At 37.4% G+C, this 22224-nt stretch overlaps 1 protein-coding gene across 1 annotated transcript in view; it reads left to right on the top strand.

The window, feature by feature from the left end:
* Positions 1–22224, top strand: part of MGAT4A (alpha-1,3-mannosyl-glycoprotein 4-beta-N-acetylglucosaminyltransferase A) — a 78285-nt gene that overhangs the window by 28174 nt on the left and 27887 nt on the right. Inside the window, exons 4-9 of the mRNA XM_005486419.2 lie at positions 2118–2258; positions 4749–4882; positions 15770–15816; positions 16339–16452; positions 17068–17143; positions 18508–18622. Of these exons, the coding sequence (XP_005486476.1) occupies positions 2118–2258; positions 4749–4882; positions 15770–15816; positions 16339–16452; positions 17068–17143; positions 18508–18622 (627 nt within the window). The remainder of the gene's footprint in view (positions 1–2117; positions 2259–4748; positions 4883–15769; positions 15817–16338; positions 16453–17067; positions 17144–18507; positions 18623–22224) is intronic.

Below are 22224 nucleotides of genomic sequence, written 5' to 3'. Positions count from 1 at the left end.
GAAGTACAGGAAATGGCCTTTTCAGTAACTAGTGATTAAACTGGTAAAATCTTCCATTAGTTTTTACCCATTTTGGAGACTGATAGTCAGATTTATAAAAAGCTGTTTGGCAATATTAGAGAAAAACACTGCAATATTCACCAGGCTATTGATGTTGGCTTCTAAAATCACACTGTTTTGATTTTTTTGCTCTGATTTTTGTGGATGGAAAATGAATAACAAATAAGTACAAATTTTCTCTCAATAAGTACAAATTTTTTCTCAACTTGGTAGGTTGCAGAAATGTCACCGTATTGGTCTTAAGGAGTTGGTCTATAAGGAGTTGAAACTCGAAGAGTTTTGCTATTCAAAAGTGTGGAACAAGATTTTTTTGAATTTGTTGTCTACTTGCCTTTGTGCTGTGATTTACAATTTTCAGTTGGGTATTTTTGGTTGGGAAATGGTTATAATTATAGGCTCCAATGTTGATGCCACTCATGAATTGCTGTCTGGCACTAATGGCCTGATCTCAGTAGTTCCCTGGATCTCCAGGAATTGCACAGATAAAGGTTACATTTAACATGGTCTATAAAGCTTGTCTTCCTATTTCATGTGTGTGTTTTTGCTTTTAAAGTAAAGCGTGGAAGAGGTCAAATAATTTTGATTCTGGATTTAGGATTAAGTTATTACCACATTTGTTTCTAAAATTGACTTAGCTTGCTTTTAGGCAATATGCTTATAAGGAGTTATTCTCTTCTGATGCTGAAAGTACAAATTCATTTAACATTCTACCATGTCTGGATCCCAGCTGGGATGGACATGCACTTTTTTCATGCAGTGCCATAATGGGAAGCCATCTGAATTACTGAGCTTTTGTGCTCAGAACATAGGATTAGATAGGTTTTTATTAAGCTTAATACACTTAAGTATACATAATACTCTTTGCTCTCTTTGAAGCTGAAAGAATTCCAGATTGTTTTGTGTAGATCCTTATTCATTCAGACAAGAGCTGTCATACTTGGACAGAATTTAGTCCAGGTTTTGCAGTTGAAGTTAAAGAAATGTTAGCAGGAAAAGTAAAATGTTCCTGTATTGGAGTCTATCAAGATAGACATACCTACTTATGGTATCTATTTACAAAGCTTTTTGTGAGGTTTGATGTGGTTAGGAATTTAGTTTCACCTAAAAATAAATGCTTTAAAAATCCCCAAATATACAGAACCAAAATCCACAACAAATCCCATCTATCTTTGTAGAAGCTGTGCTAAGACTCTGAGAGGAATTACACTTATGGCTTTCTTTTTCTTGCTTCTCAATTTTATCTCAAGAAATCTTGACTACAGTTTTTTGCTTAACTTGATATTATAAAGCCCATAAGTTTTTGAAGATCCATATGCTATCATATTTTTCATTTGAAATGAGTTGTTTTCACACTTGATGCAAGAAAATCAACACACCCAGCAGGGTAATTTTAAAAACTGTTATTTGCAACTTTGAGAGCCACCTGGACATACTGTAAGGCAGTTTCAGTAGAAAGAGCAAGAATGATTCTAATGGAATCTAATAGGATAATTCTGTGCTAATGGACTAAATTGAGTTTGTGTTAATCTTTTTTTTTTTTTTTTCAGGAATACTCAAAATATCAACTGTATGTTTAATGCTATTTTATTTTGTATCTCTATGTGCAGTATATTCCAATATGTATTCATAGCTCTGAAAAATTATTTGCAGTAGTGTTTGCTGGATGGTAATGACTTCTGGAAGCAACAGTGAAAAATTATTTTGGGAAATAAGCCTCCCATTTGATTAATTGGGGAAAAAACCCAACAAAATCACCAACCTCCCAAATAAATGGAACATTATTTACTTCTGTAAATTTGCACTAAGTCTTATGTGATCAAATAAATATTAACTGTATTTGTAACAAGATTGCAGGTGCAAAATAGTCTTGGCTGGTTTTTATTTAAAAATCGAAATAAGAAAAGACTTCTTTGTAGACAAAATATGATGACTCAGAAAAGTGCATAATTTATTCTGATTTTCAGTAAGGACCAAGCTTGGAATTTTATAATGTTTACTATTGCTTAAAATTTCATATAATTTGTTTTCTGCATTTCTGATTTCATGTATGTTTGCAGATGAGACGCTGAAGCTGTTAAAAGAGCTAACGAGTAAAAAATCTCTTCAAGTGCCAAATATCTATTACCATTTGCCTCATTTGTTGAAAAATGAAGGAAGCCTTCAACCTTCTGTGCAGGTTGGCCTTGGAAGGACAGGAGGTATGCTGATATGATGGTTATTTCATGTTTTATATCTGGAGGACCTTCTAGTTTTAGGAAAAGAATTTACTGCATTTCTTGGTAGATGAAGGACATATCATTTAACTTGTGTGATATTGAAATCCTTTAAATTCACACTGAATCTGAGATGAAAGGAGCTTGGTTTCAGCTTTGCTCTTTTCTGCATAATCTCAGTCACTCCCCATGCCATGTTAAGACACACATTAAGAAGCATTTAGTTTGGATGAATTTTTTTGTAGCTAAAGGGAAACAAAGCTCAAGCAGTACAGAATCTGGCTTTTCAGATTTTTAGGGCAACCATGCATGGTTGTAATTATTTTAACATTGATGTTTCTCTTGTTCTGAACAGTATATTTCAATATATAAATTAAAAGTTGAGAGAGGTAAGTTAACCAGATATAATTGCATCAATAAAATCTGGACAATGTTGTAGTTAATCCTGGCTTGTATTTTTTCATTACTTCAGTGAGTTTGATTGCTCCTTCTTTTAACAGAAGGTATGCCTATATGACAGATGTGTGGGCTCAGGCCACAGGTTTATTCTTCTGACTATAAATACCTTTTATTTCAATGTTGTTGTTCAGGGAGGAAAAATCTAATCATTCATTATTGTTTTAAGTGAAGTCTGTATTATGTCCCCCTGGGAATATATGGCAGAAATTTGGAATTGAAAAATAGGAATTGGAATCAGATTTATTTAATTAAACAGAGGGAGGAAATTCAGGGTTTTAGGACTTGATGAAGTCTGCTTTATCCTTTCACTGCATTCCTGCTGCTATCTGCAGTGTTCCCAGAAGGTAACCAGCCCTAGGTACAGTGCAGAAGAAAAGCTATGGAAAAGTTAAGCAACACAGGACTCAAACGACCTGCTGAAGGATGATGTTAATAACTTTGTAGCTGAGGATGTATTGCTTTGCATTTGTGGTGCTTTTATCAGAGAAAAGGAACTTTGTTGAGGAACTTCCATGCAGTTCTGTTGTCCTGGACTTGTTTATTTAGAAGAACCAAAACCAGGTGCAAGAAAATTAATAGAGGCTTTCAGCAGTATTATTTTAAAAGATAACTTCTGAGAAGTTAAATACTTGAGTTTTGAAGAATGGTTATACCAGTTTTATTTTAAAACTTCAGTTAGGGAGTTTAATCAGTTTTGGTGCCCCTTGTCTGAATAATACTGTGGTTATTGATAATTTCCCATTGCACTGGGGTTTGTGTGACAACATTTTGGTAACAGGGAGGCTCCAGGGGTACTTCTCTAAGAGGGACCGGCAGATTTCCCTGTCTCCAGTGGAACCATTAGTCAGACCAGCACCACTGGAATAACAGATTGAAGAGGGGGGAAAAACTGCTCAAGGGCAATTGCAGCTGGAGAGAGGAGTGAGAACATGCAAGGTCAGTGCAGAAGGAGGGGAGGAGGTGCTGCAGGGCAGAGTTCCCTGCAGCCTGTGGTGAAGAGCACAGAGAGGCAGCTGTGTCCCTGCAGCCCATGGAGCAGAGATCCACCTGCAGCCTCTGGAGGACCCCATGTCACAGCAGGAGGGTGCCCAAAGGAGGCTGTGAGCCCCTGGAAAGCCCACACAGAAGCAGGCTCTTTGGCAGGACCCGTGGGTCCATGCAGAGAGGAGCCCATGCTGGAGCAGCCTTACTGGCAGGACTTGTGACCCTGTGGAGGATCCACAGTGGAGGAGCCTGTTCCTGAAGGACTGCAGCCCATGGAAGGGACTCATGCTGGAGCAGTTTATGAAGAACTGCAGCCTGGGGAAAGAGCTTCCATTGGAGATGTTCATGGAGGACCATCTGCCATAGTAGAGACCCCATGCTGGATCAGGGGAAGAGTCTGAGGAGTCCTTCTACTGAGGAGAAAAAAGTGATGGAGGTGTCATGTGTGATGAACTGAATTCCAGCCTCCATTTCCCATGCCCCTGTGCTCCTGGGAGGGAGGAGGTAGAGAAATCAGTGTGAAATTGAGCCCAGGAAGAAGGGAAGGGTGAGGGAAAGATGTTTTTAGATTGGGGGTTATTTCTCATTACCCTCTGTTCATTTTCTCAGTAATAAATTAACTTCCTCAAGTCTGCTTTGACTGTGACAGTGAGGAGGGTTGTCTCCCTGCCCTTATTTCTACCCACGAGCCTTTCATTGCATTTTCTCCTTCCTGACCAGCTGAGGAGGTGAGCAATAGAACAGCTTTGGTGGGAACCTGGTGTCCAGTCAGGATCAGCCCATCACACCTACACAATAGTCTGGCATGTCTAGGATTGGGAGTTTTTGTCTTCTGTGTTTGTTCTGAGAACTGGTGTTAACTGATAGTCATGCTGCTGATGCTGGGTGGCATATTTTAAACTATTTTTAATTACTGCAATCTCCACCTTTTAAACCTTTGCATTTATTAAGCAATGCCTTATTGCAAGATTTTTTTTTTCTATCTTGTGTATGCAATCACTGAAAGTACCTTTCTGGTTTGTTTGATTTCAGTTTCCATTGTAATGGGAATACCTACAGTGAAAAGAAAAGTCAAGTCTTACCTTACAGAAACTCTCCACTCCCTTATTGATAAGCTGTCCCCTGAAGAAAAACTGGATTGTGTTATGGTTGTCTTTATAGGAGAGGTAAAATTGCTTACATTTTTTAATACAATTTCTAACCTACCTTTAATCACAAGTTCCTTTCAGGAACTGATGAGGATCTGCTTTTTCTGCAAGATGCAGACAGATGACTCTCTTCTTCCCATAAAAGGAACGTGTCAGTCTTGGGTTTCTGAGATACTGTCCCGAAGAGCCCAGGTTTTTCTGTTATCAGGGGAATGGTGGACATGGATTCAGTGAAGTGGTTATTTTGTAAATCTTATGTTTATATTTATTGGCAAAGAGGTGTTATTCCTTCAACATAAGAATAATGGCAAAGGAACTCTGTTGTAGGGGAGAATTCCTTCCATTTTCTTTGTGCTGCTGCTTAGTCCTCTGTCAAACGAGTGCTGCAGTTGGAGATGTGAGGCACAGATTGTTATTGAATTAATTTTCTGGACAATGTGGATGTTTGAAGCCCAGACCTTTCTAATGGATTAATTCAGTGTTCAGTTGGACTGTTTGTTCACTTTGGCTCTGATTTAGTGGAAATCAAATTTAGGAAAATGATAGAGTACTTTCAGAAATAATTCTGTTAGATGCTGGGAATTGCATGTACCTATTTTGTTCTCTATGCTTTTCTCAGAAGTCTGACTTGGACAGTGGGAAATTTATGTTTGACCTTCATCCATCTAACTGCAGTGCTCTGCTGAAACAGTGTTTATAAATCCCACAGATGAAAATTCAAATCCCCAATTATAACTGGAAATGGTTTTAATTTAGTGAGCTGGTGTCCATTCAGGGATGAATCAGTAGAAAATCAGTCCTTTTAATACTTCTCCTATCAACATATTTTAAAACTTTCATTGGAAAGTTTGTAAACATTTTGCTTTTATCTGAGAATTGTTTCTCAGTATTTTCTAATGCAAATTGCTCTATTTTCTTTTTCCTGATAGCCAGTCAAAAACTATCTGTCTGGACAGATATAGTTTTTATGGGAAAAAAATGCTTTTAAAACATTTCTTGGTTGAGAGTATCAGGGAACAGAATTCTTTCTGAATTACTGGAATGCTGTGTTTTTCTTCACTGTATTAGTTGGAAAAATTTTATTGCCTGTGAATGTGGCTTATTTTCAAGGTTTAAAACTGAAGTTTCTTTTGTTTTGCTTAAGGAAGTCTGAACTGTGAGGTCTGTCTGTTATCATTGGATTCTCTGACTTCTGCAAAATTTGGAATAGGAGTGAAGTGTCCCCAGTGCCCCATCTTGTTTTGCCTTAGACAAGGCATATTGCTGTACCTGGGTTTTCCAGAGCTGGAAACTTCCTTCCTTTGAGGTGCTGTGGAACACTCTCACCTTGGGAGTGTTTCTACAGAGGTGACCACCAGTGAACTGAACATTTCAACAGGCGAGGTGCTGCTCCTGTGCCCATGGAGAGTTGTGTGGTTACACAGCAGTTACCCCCTGTGTTTTATTTCTTTATCGCACTTTGAGAGCAGTTCTGTGTGCTTATTCAGGCACCTGTTCTGGGCACTGCTAGTCAGGAATGTATGGGAACATCTGAAGAACCAAAGTTTATATTTTTGTTCTCTTGTAACCACTTGCTAGATTTGCATTTCTTTTTCTTTACTCCATCCAATTTATTATCTTTCCTTCTTTATTCATGGACAATGTTTTTATTTTCTTAAGCTCAATATCTTACAGTTTGCTTTGCAGTTGCTACAGGGAACTCTCTACATGATTAATATGGTGCATTAAATACTTCATCCTGAATTATGCTGTGCTTTTTCTCAGTTATTCTCTGTATATTCTCTGTATATTTCAGTTTCCTTCTGCAAGAGGAAAACTGTAGGTTTAATAAGCATTTTCTCTGGCTGTTTGAAGGAAGGCCTACTCCTCTGGTAGACTTCTGTTTCTCCATAGATAAAAAGAAGGGCTGTGTCTTTTAAAATAGCCTTGTCTGTCCCCTCTTATCTGTGGCATATCCCAGTCTGAAATGCATTTCACTATTGCTGTCATTAAGACGTGCAATAATAAAGGCTTATTTAAAAATACATTAGAGCTTTGACCAACTATGCTTATTTTAAAAATTATGTCAAAAGTTTCTAAAAAAAGGTATGGCCTCTGCTCAAACATATGTGCAGTTTAAGTACAGCAAGAAATGGTCATAGGGTGAGGTTATGTAATTTTGCTAATAAGCTTAAAATTACTATCTGTGCTTTGTCTATAGCTTGTAGCAACAACAAAAAAAGGAGCACAAGGCTACAAAAGTGGTTTTAGAAAAAAATTATAGGAAAAATAGCATTTTAAAAGGATTTTTGTATTTTTCTTGCTATCTTTATTTGAAAAATCAAATTTACAGTGGTGAAGAAGCATTGCTGGGATCCATAGTTGTGGACTGTAATCTCTGTGCTAAGCAAAACTCTTCTAATACTGCTGTTTTTTAGTAGTTCAATCTCACTCATTTCTTGTAATTTCATTTTTTGCTAGAAAACAAATTAGAAGGCTAATGGCCTTCTGCAAACAGCATCAACAGTATAAACAGAGGAGCTAGTAAATAGAGATGCATTATGGTTGCTAAATAAAGAGATCTGCACATTCATTTACTGTATGGATATTTCTCAGTAATATAATTTTACACAGTAAATTTCCGTACTGGAAGTTCAAGAAACTCTGAAATATCTCAGCTGATGTGACAACTAATCACCAATTTAAATAATTACTAGAATTGCTCGACAGTAAACTATTCAATTGTCCTAGTTACTGACATATGTCTGTGTTCTCCAATTTGTTAAAATCACTTTATGGCAGAATAATTTGCAGGTATTCATTAGGATGACTAATAAATAGGTATGATTCATTATTCCTTAGTACTTCAAAATCTTTTTGTTCCCCCTCACTATGTAGCTAGTTCCTAGTTCATATGAGTTGAAAACAAATTATTTAAATCTCATTAACCTCCTTTGTACAAGAACTTGTTTTCAGAATAAGCCATAGACTGTAGGTTTAAGAAATCATGAACTCAGAGTTAAAATTGTTGTCTAGTATTTTTATTCATTAGAGTTTGCAATTAACATGGGAAACATGGTTTTGAAGTACTTTAAATGAACATAGTGGAACAACAGACATATATATACACTCACAACTGAATAAGAGAGAAATTAGAATACTTTCCTGGTATCTAAACAAAATGCTATTTCTTTTTTGCTGTGAGGAGATGTCATTTACAATGAAAAAAATGCACCTTAGACTTGTTCTAAATATATCAGAAATTATTGTCAGTCCACTTCATTAATCAGAGACTGCACTTAGCACAGTCTTTTGTACAAACAGTAATCAGTGCATGCTGGAAAGACTGTAAGCCCTTGATTTGACCAAAAATATCAGAAGGACAAATCATTTCAGAAAGAATTGGAAGCCACTACAGGTATGGAAAAGCATTTTGCTATTTCTGTGTGCTGCTGATTACATCTGACTAGGTAGTAATTTACCAGCCTTTTGTTCTTGGAGCATTAGGCCACAAGTTTTACTTTCTTACATATTCCTTATCTAAATCTTACTTTCTGGTTCCATGTATGCACAGCTCACTCAAGCTGGAAAAATTTGCATATCTTGATTATCTTTTACTATCATTGTGTTATCTCTTTATGTAAACAGTGGCTGCTAAATTAAGAGATCTTGGTCTTGAGTAGTGTTTTCTCTGTGCTCCTTCTGTGAAGAATCTTATTTATTATTTCTTTGGAAAAGTTTTTGTCCTGGTTAGGTCAGTGTGACACAAGCACCCAGCAAGGAACCATCCTGTGCATGGATATGAACAAAGCTTTAACAGATTAAGGACTGGGTCAAATCTTGCTGAACCTGTTTTGTAGGTATTGACACTGCAATGCAATATGTAAACCTTCTCCACAAGGCTGTATTTTCACCTCTTCTTGCTCTGGGCCTGAATTATAGCTCTCTGGTCAGCAGCTCTCTAGATAAAAAAAAAAACAAAAGAGTATTTTGTCTGTCTTGCTCTCAACCTGGTTGTATTAGCATCATCCCAGCTACAGAAATGTTCATGCTTTCTGCTAATTGTTTGTGAGCAGCCCCTTTTTGGAACTGCCCTGGAGAGTGTATTCTCAGTCCCTGAAAGATCTGACAGTGCATCTGGAGTTGGAGAGAATCTGATAGATCTTAGTGTATACATCAATATGTGTATTTGTGTAATGTATATAAATTTTTAAAAAATCAAAGCTAATCAAAGCTGTTATGTCAAGATACATTATCTACACCAAATAATATTAAAGGCCTACACAGATGGAAATCTTTGTTTTGGACATCTCACTCAAAGTTGATAAGGATGAACACACCTTCCTGATACACTGCCAGCTGTTGTATCTGAAAAGGTAGCTTGACCTGTCAGTGAGAATTTGAGATATTTATGCTGTTTTTGCAGTCCTTCTTCTTTGTCACCTAAGCTTTGGTATTCAGAAGTATGGACTGCTGATACTGGGCACCAGCATAGGATTTTATGCTTCTCTTTTCATGTCAGCGACCAGTAAATTTTCTATAAGGAATTAAACCAGTGATAAAAATCTTTTTTAGATCTAAGAAAAGATCCTTGACAGGGTTTGAAACCTTGAATGTACCTGAGACAAATTTGCTATCTCAGCACCAAGATAAAATCCAGGATTTTGCTTTCCCCAAGCCCTAAACTTGTATGACTGAAAAGCTTCCCTGAGATGCTCGCTGAGGTGCACCTGGGCCACAATAATTACATGATGTTTCTGAGGAGAGAACATCACTATTGATAGCAGAGATGTCTGATCTCTCTGGTCACATCTAGGCTATTTGTGAGGTGGGAAGTAACAGCAATAATCTTATTTCATAAGCATTGCAGCAAGTGACTTCATACTTGTATGGTGGACTGAATTGGCCCTGAATTTTTGGACAACACTATCAAGTTTTGCTGCAGTGGTCTGCCTTGACCTAAAAATTCCTTCTGTCCTCCAAATAAAGGACACAAATTGTAGAAAGGTACTTTCTGTACAAGATACAGCAACTGCCTATCTTCTAGAAGGCAAACTGTCCAGATCATTTCTCCAGTGGCTTCCTCAAGGAGAACAAAAGGTTTCCCATGCTGCAAGGCAATATGTGCTGCTTTCTTTCAGACTCCACACAACTAGTAGTGGCTGTATGGCACTAGCAAAACTTGCATCTGAATGTCTGGTCTTGCATTGTAATGCGATGCTTTTCGCTCTGGCTGGCCTTCTTAAAAACTCAGCTTGTTCTTTGACACGCTGTTGTGGTTCACAGCACAATCCATATGGATATTTGCTCTCATGATTGAGGATCTGACAGGCAGGGCACAAGGGTAGGGAGAAACAAGAGCAGAGTGCTACAAGAGTATACTTGTAATCCTGCTACTGCTGCCAAAGGCTTTTGCATTATGAAACCCTCTCCTGAACTGCATAGGGTTAATCATAGAAATGACTGGAGACAGAAAGAAATGTCTTGCCTATGTGGTGGAGGGGGGAATTTAAGGGAGAGATGAAGTCATTAGCTCATGTAGGACACAGGCTGTATTTTGCTTATGTAACATTAGCTGGTTATGTTATGACAGTATTCTCATTCCTGTTTCTTGCCTTGCTACTTGGTCTCATGTTCCCTGTATTTAACTTGATCTCACTACTTCAGATTCAAAAGAGGACACAGTATTTCTGAATATAAATATTTTTCAGCTGCATTTGTTGAATTCTAAAAGATGATACTACCTTTTTCCACAGGGTTTGTTTGTATACACACACTACTGCAACCACTGGAAGCCACTGCTGCACGTTTATTCCTTAGGGCTTTGTCTTCACTGCATATATATCCCAAAATAGGTCAAATGCCACATTAGTGGCTGTTTTTCCCTATGAAAATTTTATGCCTTGTATATAGGTAATGATACTTATATGTGCTTTTACTATTTCAGGGCAAATAAAAGTGTAGTTTGCCTTTTCTGAAGGCTGTAATTTTATATTGCTTGTCATTATATGAAATATGTGGTAAAATCCCACTCTTGTGCTATGGGAGGATGCAAGACCAAACAAAATTGTAATTAGTAAGAGTGAAATGACCACACTATGCAGGTTAGCGTGCTTGTTCCTCAGGGTGTTCTTGAATAATGTAAGTCTTGCTTCTAGTAGATTTCATTTGAGAATTGAGATCTGGATAATCTAGATAATCTAGATAATCTAGTCTAGATAAATTTCCACGATGGTGAAATTCCTCAAGGGGAAGACTTTGGAGGAGGTGAGGTCTCTTGGTTTGTTAAGCTTTGAAGAAAAGACTGAGAGGTGACTTCATCACAGTCTGCAGCTTCCCTGAGGTGGTCAGTGGAGAGGAGATGCTGATGTCCTTTGTCTGGTGACCAGTGAAGGACACATGGAAATGGTGTGAAGCTGCATCGGGGCAAGTTCAGAATGGACACCAGGAAAAGATTCTTCACTGAGTGTCAGTCATGGGCATGGGCTGCCAGTGGAAGTGGTCATGGTGCCATGGTTGTCAGAGCTCAAGAAGCATTTGGATGATGCCTTTAGTCATATAGTTTAGTTTTAGGTGGTCATTTGAGGAACTGGATGTTGGTCTTGATGATCCTTTTGGGTCCTTTTTAGCTTGAGACATTCTATGATTGCAATTGTTTTTCTATGCATCTGCCACTTAGGACAGTAAATAAACTTTTGGTCTTAAATGCCATGGTTTTTCTTACATTTTTAGAAACAGTCTACCTTCTGTCATCCTTGAGGGTATGAATTTAACAGTATGAAAGGGTTGATTCTTAAAAGAAGAAATCTTGGTTTTGTAGGACATTTGGCTAGCTGTTCATCAGAACTTTCTAACCTCTCATTTTGACTGCTAGCTAATGTATTCTACTGCTTTGCTGTGCACACACTCACTCATAAAAATCAATCAAGAAGTTCAGAAAGTTCACTGCTGCTCTGGCTCTTTCTATGTTTGTTGAGAATTATGATGTCTGTTCAGACAAATGTGACGTGCAGCCTTGCCAGCACTTCAAAAAGTGCTTTAGAGAATTGAAGTACAGCATTTTGCAAAAACAGGAAATTTTAAAACTTATTTCACTGACAATCTGCAATTTCAGTCTGTTCTACAACAGATTCTGAAGCTTTTTTAAAAGAAAGATTCATCAAAGTATTCTACATGCATTTGTCATCAATATTGTTGATGTAAGCAGTTAAACCTTAGATACAGCCATGTTCACTGGCTTATAAAACTCCACACATCTCATAAACTAGAATCTTCTTTTCTTGTTGAAAGTTTAGATAGGCTCAAGGGGATGCTAATGAGGTACCTTGAAGAGGAGTCTACAGTGGAATGTTAAATACACAAAATCACATCTGTCTCAGGAAGTAACCTGAACTGAAAGTAGCTGGAGCATGGATGATAGCAGGAGGGGTTGTTGTATGTGCTTGTCTTGTTCTTATTCTTTGCTGTGTATCATTTCATGGCTGCCCTTGATGGAAGCAAGGTGCTGATGGGAATCAATCCTTGGTCAGGTGTGAATAAAGGAAGATGTCTTACTTCAAGTGTTTTGCATTGTCTTGAAGATCGGTTATTTCATATGACTAGGAGGAAAGAACAGGCCAAATGATTTGAACTGCTGATACTAAAATAACCATCTCTACTTATGTCTTTCATTATGAAGTTCTCTGAGATCCACTCACCAGGACAAAGTTCTTTGTAAGGCTTCATGGGATTCATTGATAAGATGCATCCTTGTGGCTGGAAATTATCTTTGGTTGGGGCCTAACACAATTTTGCACTTAATTGCTTAAAAGGTATTTCTTCTTAAAATACTCATTTGTGCTTCTTTTTTATGGGTCCAGAATTCCTAGGGATTTCTTTTAATCTTCATCCTTAGGAGTTTTAGTAAGAAAAAATGATAGTTTTGGGTTTGGTAGACAAAAGCATTCATAGCTGTATTGTTGTGATCACCAACAACATTTCACTTCAATATCTACGAGCAACACTGATGCCATGAAACAGATTTTAAGTTTATCAAGTTTACTCCAAAGTCAACCAGATGATTTTCACTGGAAGCCTAAAGAACAGTTACACATTTTCTTTCTTGGTGGCTTCTTTTTATAAATCTGGATTTGTCTTGTCCTGTTTAAGATTATTGGAGATGAGCAGTCTTGTGTCCTTCAGGTTGGTAAAGAGGACCTTGTATCTTATTTTGTCAAGGCAGTAAACACTTCATTCCTTGAAAATAGGGAATAGATTTTGATTAATAATGGATTTTTTTTTCTATTGCTTTTAAGCTGCTGATTGAATTTACTGATACTGCTTGAAAGATCCTTAGATTTAATTTAGCTATTCCAGATTTCCTTCCATTGCTACCCTGCAAAGTCTTCTGTCTACTTAACTCTTCCCTTGGGTATAGTCACAGCCTATCAAATTTGTTGTGTATTCTCATTTCATGATGTTGTATGACTTAAAATCAAAGTGCCACCTTCTTGGGACATGTCCTGAAGATCCTACTTAGTGTTAGACTGGGCAGTAAGAGGACTCAATTGTCTCTTGAAGTTCTGATGTAGAAAGATGTTTTGTGTTGAAATCCTGGTTCTGAATCTCATATGGAGCTGGTAGATAGAAATACAACTGCTTATTTTAAAATGATGGTAGAATACAGTGTTTTAATGCATTTGATCATGTGAAAAATGACATCAACTCTTCTCATCTACATGTTCTTTTTCTTTCTAAAAGTGTCGTGTGCTTTTGCACTACAGTGATACAGTGATTGCTGACTGAGAAGGAAAAGTTGCCTACTAAGCCAGCAGTGGTATTTTCTGTATCTCATGTTCATAGGAGCTAGACCAGACCTTCTTGACTTTTTGTGACAGCCAAGATTACCATATGAGGTTGGAAGACTTCAAGCTGCATGTTTTTGATGTGATCCTATTGTGATTGCAGCTCTGACTGGGGGAACTGCCAGCCTTTCGTGTGAAGCACACAAACTGTCTTATTCCAGACTTTTTTTTCTTCTGATTGTGATGTTTTCTGTACAAGGGTGTAAGGTTTTACAAGCAGTTGCAAGGCTTCATGGTAGTCTGGAAAATAGGTCAAAACTGTGTTCCTGCTAAGGAGATGTGCACTAAGGCACAGGCTTGTGATCAAATATATGATTCCAGTTGGCATGAAGTTTGGCATTTATTTTAATCTCTGGAAAACTGAATAGAAACTAACTGTGTTTCTGCTGAGTGTGTGTGTGTGTAGATATATATAAATCCTATATTTTTCTATGCAGTTTCAGTATGGACTGTATTACATGTGTTGGAGTTCTTAATGCTGGACTGAGTAATTGAAATTTGGCATGCCAACTGAAATGCAAATTATTGTCTTTTCACAGGACATTTGAACTGCAGCTTCTGTATTTTTAGTGCTTAAAAGGCTTTGAAAAGAGAGACAAAGAAATGCTTCAATTAAAGATGGTTATATTAAAATTATTGTTAGGTAGTCACTAGGTTACTGTGATTTGCAGCTGTTATACAAAACAGAAGAATTTATGTGTAACTCCATTCTATTAATTAAATGTGTATAAACAATCCATAGAGGTATTTAAACAGTGATATGTAAAGGTCCTTATGGACTTGTGAGTCTCCTTGTGTGGAACACAGTGCAAGATGACTTTTAAGTTGTGAGCACCTTACCAGCTTACTAAAACCTCTGCCCAGCATTAGGCATAGCACTTAAAAGAAAATACCTACGACAAAATTGCAAGAAATACTTTCTCCTCACATGTTCTTGTGGTATTTAAAATCTGCTTTTGGAAGAAATCCACTGCTGTTGTTATCCTTTTTGAAAAGCGTGCGTCACTGGCATTATGTTTGATTTCATAAAAATAAATCTTTAAAAAATAGAAATGGTGATTTTTTTAAGATCAAAGGGTGAGCACTTTTATCAAACGAGATTAACAATTCTACAGAAAGGCTTGGGAGGGATTTATTCTCTGTGTATAATCCTTTAATGATATCCTGTGTTACAAATTCATCAGAAAAAATTTGAACTGTTCCTTTGTTTCTAGTATTTCAAAGACAACTCTCTCCAGAATCCTCATGAGCCAGAATCTGGGTTGATTTATAGACTATTCTTTTCACAAATTTAAACAATATGTCAAATCATTAGATTAGTAAGTGTAACAAAGACCAGGGTTTTCAGTCACATTTATGAGTTCACAAATTCTCTTTTCTTGGAATGCATGTGTACAGCCAGGTTGAATAATTGCCCAGTGCTGGGAATTTAGATGATCTAGACTTTTCCAGAATGTCACAATTTGTATTTTCACCAACAAGTAATTTTTAGAATTGTTGCATCTATGAGCAGTGAGTGATTGATGGGATTGGTTGTCCCTCAGATTTAGTCTCTGATGCAAAAAAGCAACCCTGGTCAGAAAGGCAGCAGGCTCGCCGCTCTCAGTGGTTGGGGCATTTGCTTTAGATGCAAAGCAAGGGAGGTGTACTTTTGAAAGAGGAGTGAGTGTGTGTGTGAGTGTGTGTTTTTTTTCCAGAAAGAGTTCTTTGGTAATATTTTCTTATATATTATTGTGATTGTATAATAATAATAATAATAATAATAATAATAATAATAATAATATCAAGTTTTTCCTCCACAAACAGCGATCATTTTGTTATCAAGGGCATGAGTTTTAACACTTTTCTGTTAAGTGCAGATATGAGATAATTATTCCCCTCTGTTTACAAAAAAATTCTCATATTAGAGGTAAGACATAGTTACATGTGTATTGTGTTCTTTTATTGCTCCAATATCTTACAAATGAAAGTGATTTTCAAGGACAGCCACCTGCAATGTTTATTTCACTTGTTCTTTTGACATGTAACTCTAGAACTATCAATTAATCTATTCTTCTTTGTTTGTTTGTTTGTTTTTCCCCAGACTGATCTTGATTATGTTAACAGTGTTGTTGCGAGCCTGGAAAGAGAGTAAGTTGTAGTTTTAATTGGGTATTTCTTAGTTTATTCGTGATAAAATAAATCAGGTTGTAATAAGCAATTAAAAATATTCTGGAAATAAGAGGTCACGCCTTTTTGTTTTGAGGAGCTTTGGACTTTTGAACAAAAAAGTAAGACAAATTAAGAGGCAGTGATTCAGTCAGTTAAACTGTAAAACAGTAAGTGGGATTAAATTATTTGATGCACCATAAACAGATGGGATTGTTTAAATATGAAGGGAAATGTTCAAAGAGAACTGTAGGAAAAAAATACTAGTTTCTGAAAAAGCACAAAAAATGTTTAGAATGTAGTTTAATTCTGATTGGCAGAAGGTGATAGAGCTCTGAAAGACATGCTAAGGAAAGCAATGCTTTTTTCTACACTGCTCTTCTTCTATATGGGTCATCTGAGCAAGTCCTCATACCCAGACACAGCAACTGCTCCAACAGACAGCGAGCAGGAACTACAGGACTCAGGATCCCTCGTGTGACTTCAGGGTGTTTCCATTGACAGGTTTTCTACAGAGATCAATTCTGGCTTGGTGGAAGTAATAGCCCCTCCTGCAACATACTATCCTGACTTGACAAACTTGAAAGAAACATTTGGAGACTCAAAAGAGAGAGTGAGGTAGGTTTATTCTCCCAGATCTTTTCCCATCTCCTCCCACACCCACACTTTGGTTGTTTATAAAACGGCAAGTGGGATGTGAATTCTTGAAATGTTTTCTTACTGTAATTCTTGCAAGTGTGGGGATGCTAAAAGTGCTCTATGAATCCATCTCATTCTTAGCTACATGCTGCTCTGTGCATGATCAGAGCCTATGCTTGGTTGAATCCATTTAGTGTTTAAATATGAGAGGACAACTGAGACTTTTGATATACTTTTATTCCTGTATGTGGACTCTTTCACTTGATGGTTTTCTTCATGAAATACAGGGTAAAACCCAGTAGTACTTGTTGAATTACCATTTTAAATGCACATGTGTTTTTAGTGAAATGTCAGGTAGTTGTCACAAAGTCAGGTTCAAATTAAACCAATTTGATGTCTGTATTAAAGCATAAGGTGAAAGCTTTGTTCCTTTTTCTTTCAGACAGTGGATTTCCTGAGGGAACAATGCCAAAAGCAGCTGTCCTAACATTTCACTAATATGTGTCATTCTTCATAATGAAATATACTTTATATTGCCAGCTTGTATTGAAATAACAGTTTTTCATAAACCTTAAGCTTTCAATTTAATTTCAGATGGAGAACAAAACAAAACTTGGATTATTGTTTTCTTATGATGTATGCCCAGAAAAAAGGGGTTTATTATATTCAGGTAAATTTTTCTTCTTTATTTTGAGACAAGTTTTCAAATGAGTCTCTGGAAATTATGTTGTTGGACTCATCAGAAGAACCTACACAGAACAGAGAACTTGATCCCATCATTTAAAGAGGGCATTGAGTATGGTGGTTATGGTATATGGGAATGTAATTTGAGCAGGATACTGTCTCACTGTCTCTGAAGTAGAAAGTAATTTATCCTTTGTCACTTCTCATAAGAGGCCTAGCAAAAAAAAAGTGAAGGAATCCAAGCAGTTTAACTGTTTTTTCCTTGTCCCTGGAATGAATTATTGTTGAGTTGCCTAGGCAAAAAAAAAAAAAAATGAAGCCAGCATAGTTTAGTTTTTAGTGGGAATGAATGAGGCTAAAATCTATTTTTATTTTCTTTTGAAAGTGCAGTGTCACTTTAATATGACAGTTGTGTGTAGACATGGAATTTTTTTTTTAAGAGGTTTCTAACAACAGAGTTAAGTAGTTCTTCCCTTTAGCTCAGAATTGTCCCTATCATGTGTTTCTGCTTTGAAGTAGAAGTCTTACCTACAGGTATTGCAGATTTAGTAACGGCACTGATGGTCTTTATTTAGATGTTGTGCCTGTGTCCTTGGGGTGTAAAGTCCCACACCTCTCATCTGGTTTTCACAAAGCTCTGCTGACTCCTCTCTGAGAGCTGTTGGAGTCTCAGCTCTCTGGGAAGCTGCAGAGCCAACAGCATGTGACAGTCTGGTTTGACACTGAGAAGTTGCACAAATATTAGTGCCAGCACGAGGGGGAGGGCATGACTGCGCTGTGGGAAAGGACAGGAGAAGCAGGATCCCTACTGCAGCAACGGCCTTACAGCACCTACTGTGAATTAAAGGGATGTAGCACCCCATGTTGGCAGTTCTGCAGCCTGGACCAGGTGGTTATGGACTGCAGATATTGTGTCTCTCAGCCTCTTGTCTCAGAGGAGGAACTCTTTCAGTGCCCTTACATTTGTGAGTAAGCAGACAATACAGATATTAAACTTGTTCTGATGATGCCACTTAGGCTAACGTTATGTCATGGATGTTTTTCCTTTGAAAAAGAAGCTGGAAAAGCAATGTTCTAAAGTAAGAAGTTGAGATATGTTTGTGGATTCTTACTAGTTTCTGTATTACTTTTCCACAAGGATTCTGTATTAGTTCTCCACAAACAGACAGATTGATCCCTACAATAGTTATTCCAGGCTATGGCATCTATGTTTTATATCAGTGCTAGCATTAGAAATACATGGCTGTGTGTTAGCAATCTATTATAAGTCAGTATTTCCTAGATGTACTTTTTTCAATTGCTTTGCTAATGCTTTTTTTTAATGTTGATATTGCTTCTACCTTCCTCTAGCTTGAAGATGACATTGTTGTCAAGCAGAATTATTTCAGCACAATAAAAAATTTTGCACTTCAGCTTGCTTCTGAAGATTGGATGATTCTAGAATTTTCTCAGCTGGGTTTCATTGGTAAGAAAATGTTCACTTTTGCAGTTTGAAAGAATACATTTGTACTCAGACTGTGAATTAATAGTGATCTGCCTTCAAAGCTATCTTCTTTGTGCTGGAAATAGACCAAGAAGTAGAAATTCATTGCCTTTTTTTTGGAACTCTGGTTTAGCTCATGTTTGTTGCTTTTGCCCCTCATTTGTTTCATATATTTTTGTATGATGGAGGCATACCCAAACTGTTGTAAAAGAGGGAATTTTTATGACCAAAAGATAATTTATAAAAATACTAACAAGCAAACTGCAAGGCATGATTCATTTTTAATTTAGCTGATGTTAAAACGAAAATGTAATTTAAGCATAACTGACTGAAAGAAAGAAAAACCATGAAAATTAGCTCCACCTAAAATAACTTGCTGTTTGTGCCAAAATTTCCAAGAATTAGCAGGCATCAGTTTGTTGCAAAGCCCCTTCTATCTCCATCTTTCTACTTCATGAAGAAGTTACAACAATCTGTTCCTTCCTAGATGCAGTCAGTCTGTCATTTGCAATTAGCAACAATGAGAGGAGTTAATGCAGGATCTTGGGTTGTGGGTCAGATGTCAGGGTGCTCTGGAAATTATGGTTCTTTGCTCTTACACTAACATCTTTTCATGGAAAGACACTAGACTTAACAGAAAAGCAATGATAGAAAAGTTTGGAAGGGATTTTACAAGTCAAAAGATTATTTCATTACTACACTGATGTGTCATGATATTTTAAAAGCAGCAAGCTGGAGATATGCAAGGAAAAATCAAAAGCTGGGGCAGACTTTGGAGATTCCTGTGGCCAACACAAATGGTTCCAATATGGAGGCTGTAAGTTAAGTTCAGAACAGAAAGAAAATCGTGTGTGTAACAGATAAAAGTGCAGCCCTGAGTTCTGTCATTCTCTTGGAAATTCTTGTTGTTCTCTTTCCTTTGGGTCTACTTGCCAGAGAATGGCTTCGTTTTTAGCTCAGTGACCCATAATGGTTTTATTGAGAACTGAGCATGTTGGCACTACTTGAATATGTGCTGTCCTGTTTCCAGCTCAGCATCAGGTGGGCAATAGTCCCCTGACTTTGGGGGTCTCAGAGGTTCCTGGAGTAGAAAGGAAAACAGAAATTATCCCTCCTACATGCCATGTTAGGGTGCAGAATGTAGACTTTGTAGACTTGCCTGCCAGTTTAGCCTAACCAGAAACAGGAGGAGGAAAGGAAATGGGCAGAGTGACGTCTCCTTATACACCTGGCCATCACCTAACTGCTTTGGGCTCTCATCAGAGATACACTGCTGATGAAATAATTATGGAATTGGTTCTGTGGCCTTAGAGGTGGGAGAAATAGGAAATTATGCTGCCTAGCATGGAAAAATAAGAAGTTAAGTAGTTTACTGACATCTTACTCTAAATAAACTTCTCCTTTCTTGGGGAACTCCTTGCAACATTCTGTTTTGTGTTAGCAGTGACTGCTTGAATGCAGCATTTGATAAGATTTTGTTTCTACTGTTGAGCAGTAAAGCAGTTACCCAGACTAAGCCCACAATTTGAGTTTTAGCTCCAGTCTAATTGCACTTTAAGTGTAATTCTCTATGGAGTCCCTGGGCTGTAGAATTTACATCTATACTATTTGCCTGATTTAGTAGTGGAGTGTGCTCATTTACAAATTGCCACTCTGCAAGAATGACACATCAAATGTGCATAAAACCAAATGTGCATAAAACCAGCTTACACTTTAGGATGTGTGCTGTCTACCCCATGCAGTTGTAGTATTTCAGGTCACTTAACTTGCTTTGTATTTGTGTATTTCAGCCCTCACCCCACCTTTCTGTTCTCTGTCGTAGAGAGCACAGTGTTTAAGCCTGGCGGGGTAGGTAGATAGTTCTTAATACTGAGACTTGGCTTAATGAAAAGCACAACTCTTTAAAAATATCTTGTTTTTCTACACTGTCTGTATACTTCTGGGCAGTGTGGGCTCTGAAAGTAGCTGTAGTTAAATTTAGTTGTTTGCTCCTGCTGCTTGCATCTCTGTTCTTTGTTCCTTGTATCATATTTGTTTGCCTCCTTTTAACTGGATGATATCAGTAGAATTTCAGATGCATTTAGCTATGGCTACAGATCTTAATGTTGCTTTTCTACTCAGAAAATTAAATTAGATTTTTTTCTTCTTCCAATATAGCTACTTATTCTGTTTTTAAGCTTTGAGAGAAAAATTAGTATTCATAGGAGCAACTAAAACTTTTGGCTCTGGTACACATTGGTGTGCTATAACCATATATTGCTTGGAAATTTTATGCAAGTAATGTAGATTTTTCTCATCTCTGCTCCATCCCTTTATGGATCTTGATGCAGCCTGATACTGTGGCAATTTGGTAATGCAGATACCTTTGGGAAGAGCAACAATAGTTTCTGGGGATCAGTTTTACGTGTAGATGTCCAAGAAATAATGTAGAGCACTGAATTCACAGAATCATAGAATGGCCTGGTGTGGAAAGCACCTTGAAGTCATCCATTTCCAACCCCCCTGCCAAGGACAAGGACACCTGTCCCTAGCCCACATTGCTCAGAGCTCCATCCAGCCTGGCTTTGAACACTTCCAGGGATGGATTATCCACAGCTTCTCTGGGCAACTGTTGTCTAGATGCTACTGATTTAAAAATAATCTTTCAAAACGAGAGGTGTGGTTGATTCACTGTTAGCTGTTGGAAGCCTTGTTTAGCTTGCAAGATTGCGAGGTAAAAATGTGGGATTTTTTGTCATAGTGTATTTCTGAACTGAAAATCTAATTTATGCAAGTGCTACACGAGGAAGTGGCAAATGTAGCTATTTAGGCTGACAGCAGGATTATAGAATTCTGTCACGTCTGCCACAGAACAGACGTTGCTTCCTTTGGTTTTTTTTAATCCTGAAAGCATAGTCTTAAGTGCTGTCAAGTATCTAATAAATAATGGGTGAGATGTATGCTGTTTCCTTAAGAAGCTCTGGGGAAGGAGATGTATCTTTTACTCTTCTGGATTCTTGTTTGCACTGTGAGACCTGTGACAATGTAGGAAGGTCCTACTGGCTTTTTATGAGGAATAATGATTTGTCTTCCAACTGCCTGTGAGCTGAAGTGTTTTCCAGAGGAACTGCAATCCTTGCACTGTCAGCTGTCACAAACATTTCATGCAGTGGTCTGAAATGGCCTTTTGGTTGTCTTGTGCAGTTCCTCTGAGTCTTGTGTCCTGATGTTTTAAGGCCTGTTGTTTTGATTATTTTAAGTTGTTCTGATTGCAGTTTTGCTCAAGCTGTGCACATAGTTAAAGTTTGGGAAAGAGTAGAGCAAGTCAAACATTTGAGCTTTAAATAACTTCAAAGAGATTCTGGTTTTAATGCCAGCAATTTGCATATCATTACCAGGGAAAGCATTGAAAACATCAGCTATGGCTAGAATGTGTGCTTGCAGGTGTAAAATTATTGTTGGTGTAGACTCAATTTGTGATGCTCATGTGGAAGAATTAAAATGATTTAGATATTGGCAGTTCAGGGAACTAGAAAACAAAGTGTTTCATTTAGTATGTGCCTTGTATTTGCCAGCGAAATACTGAGATGGCCAGAATAATTCAC

Source organism: Zonotrichia albicollis, chromosome 2 (genome assembly GCF_047830755.1).
Source record: "Zonotrichia albicollis isolate bZonAlb1 chromosome 2, bZonAlb1.hap1, whole genome shotgun sequence".
Lineage (NCBI taxonomy): Eukaryota > Metazoa > Chordata > Aves > Passeriformes > Passerellidae > Zonotrichia > Zonotrichia albicollis.
The sequence above is the reverse complement of the archived record's forward strand: the minus strand, read 5'-3'. Positions and strand labels throughout refer to the sequence as shown.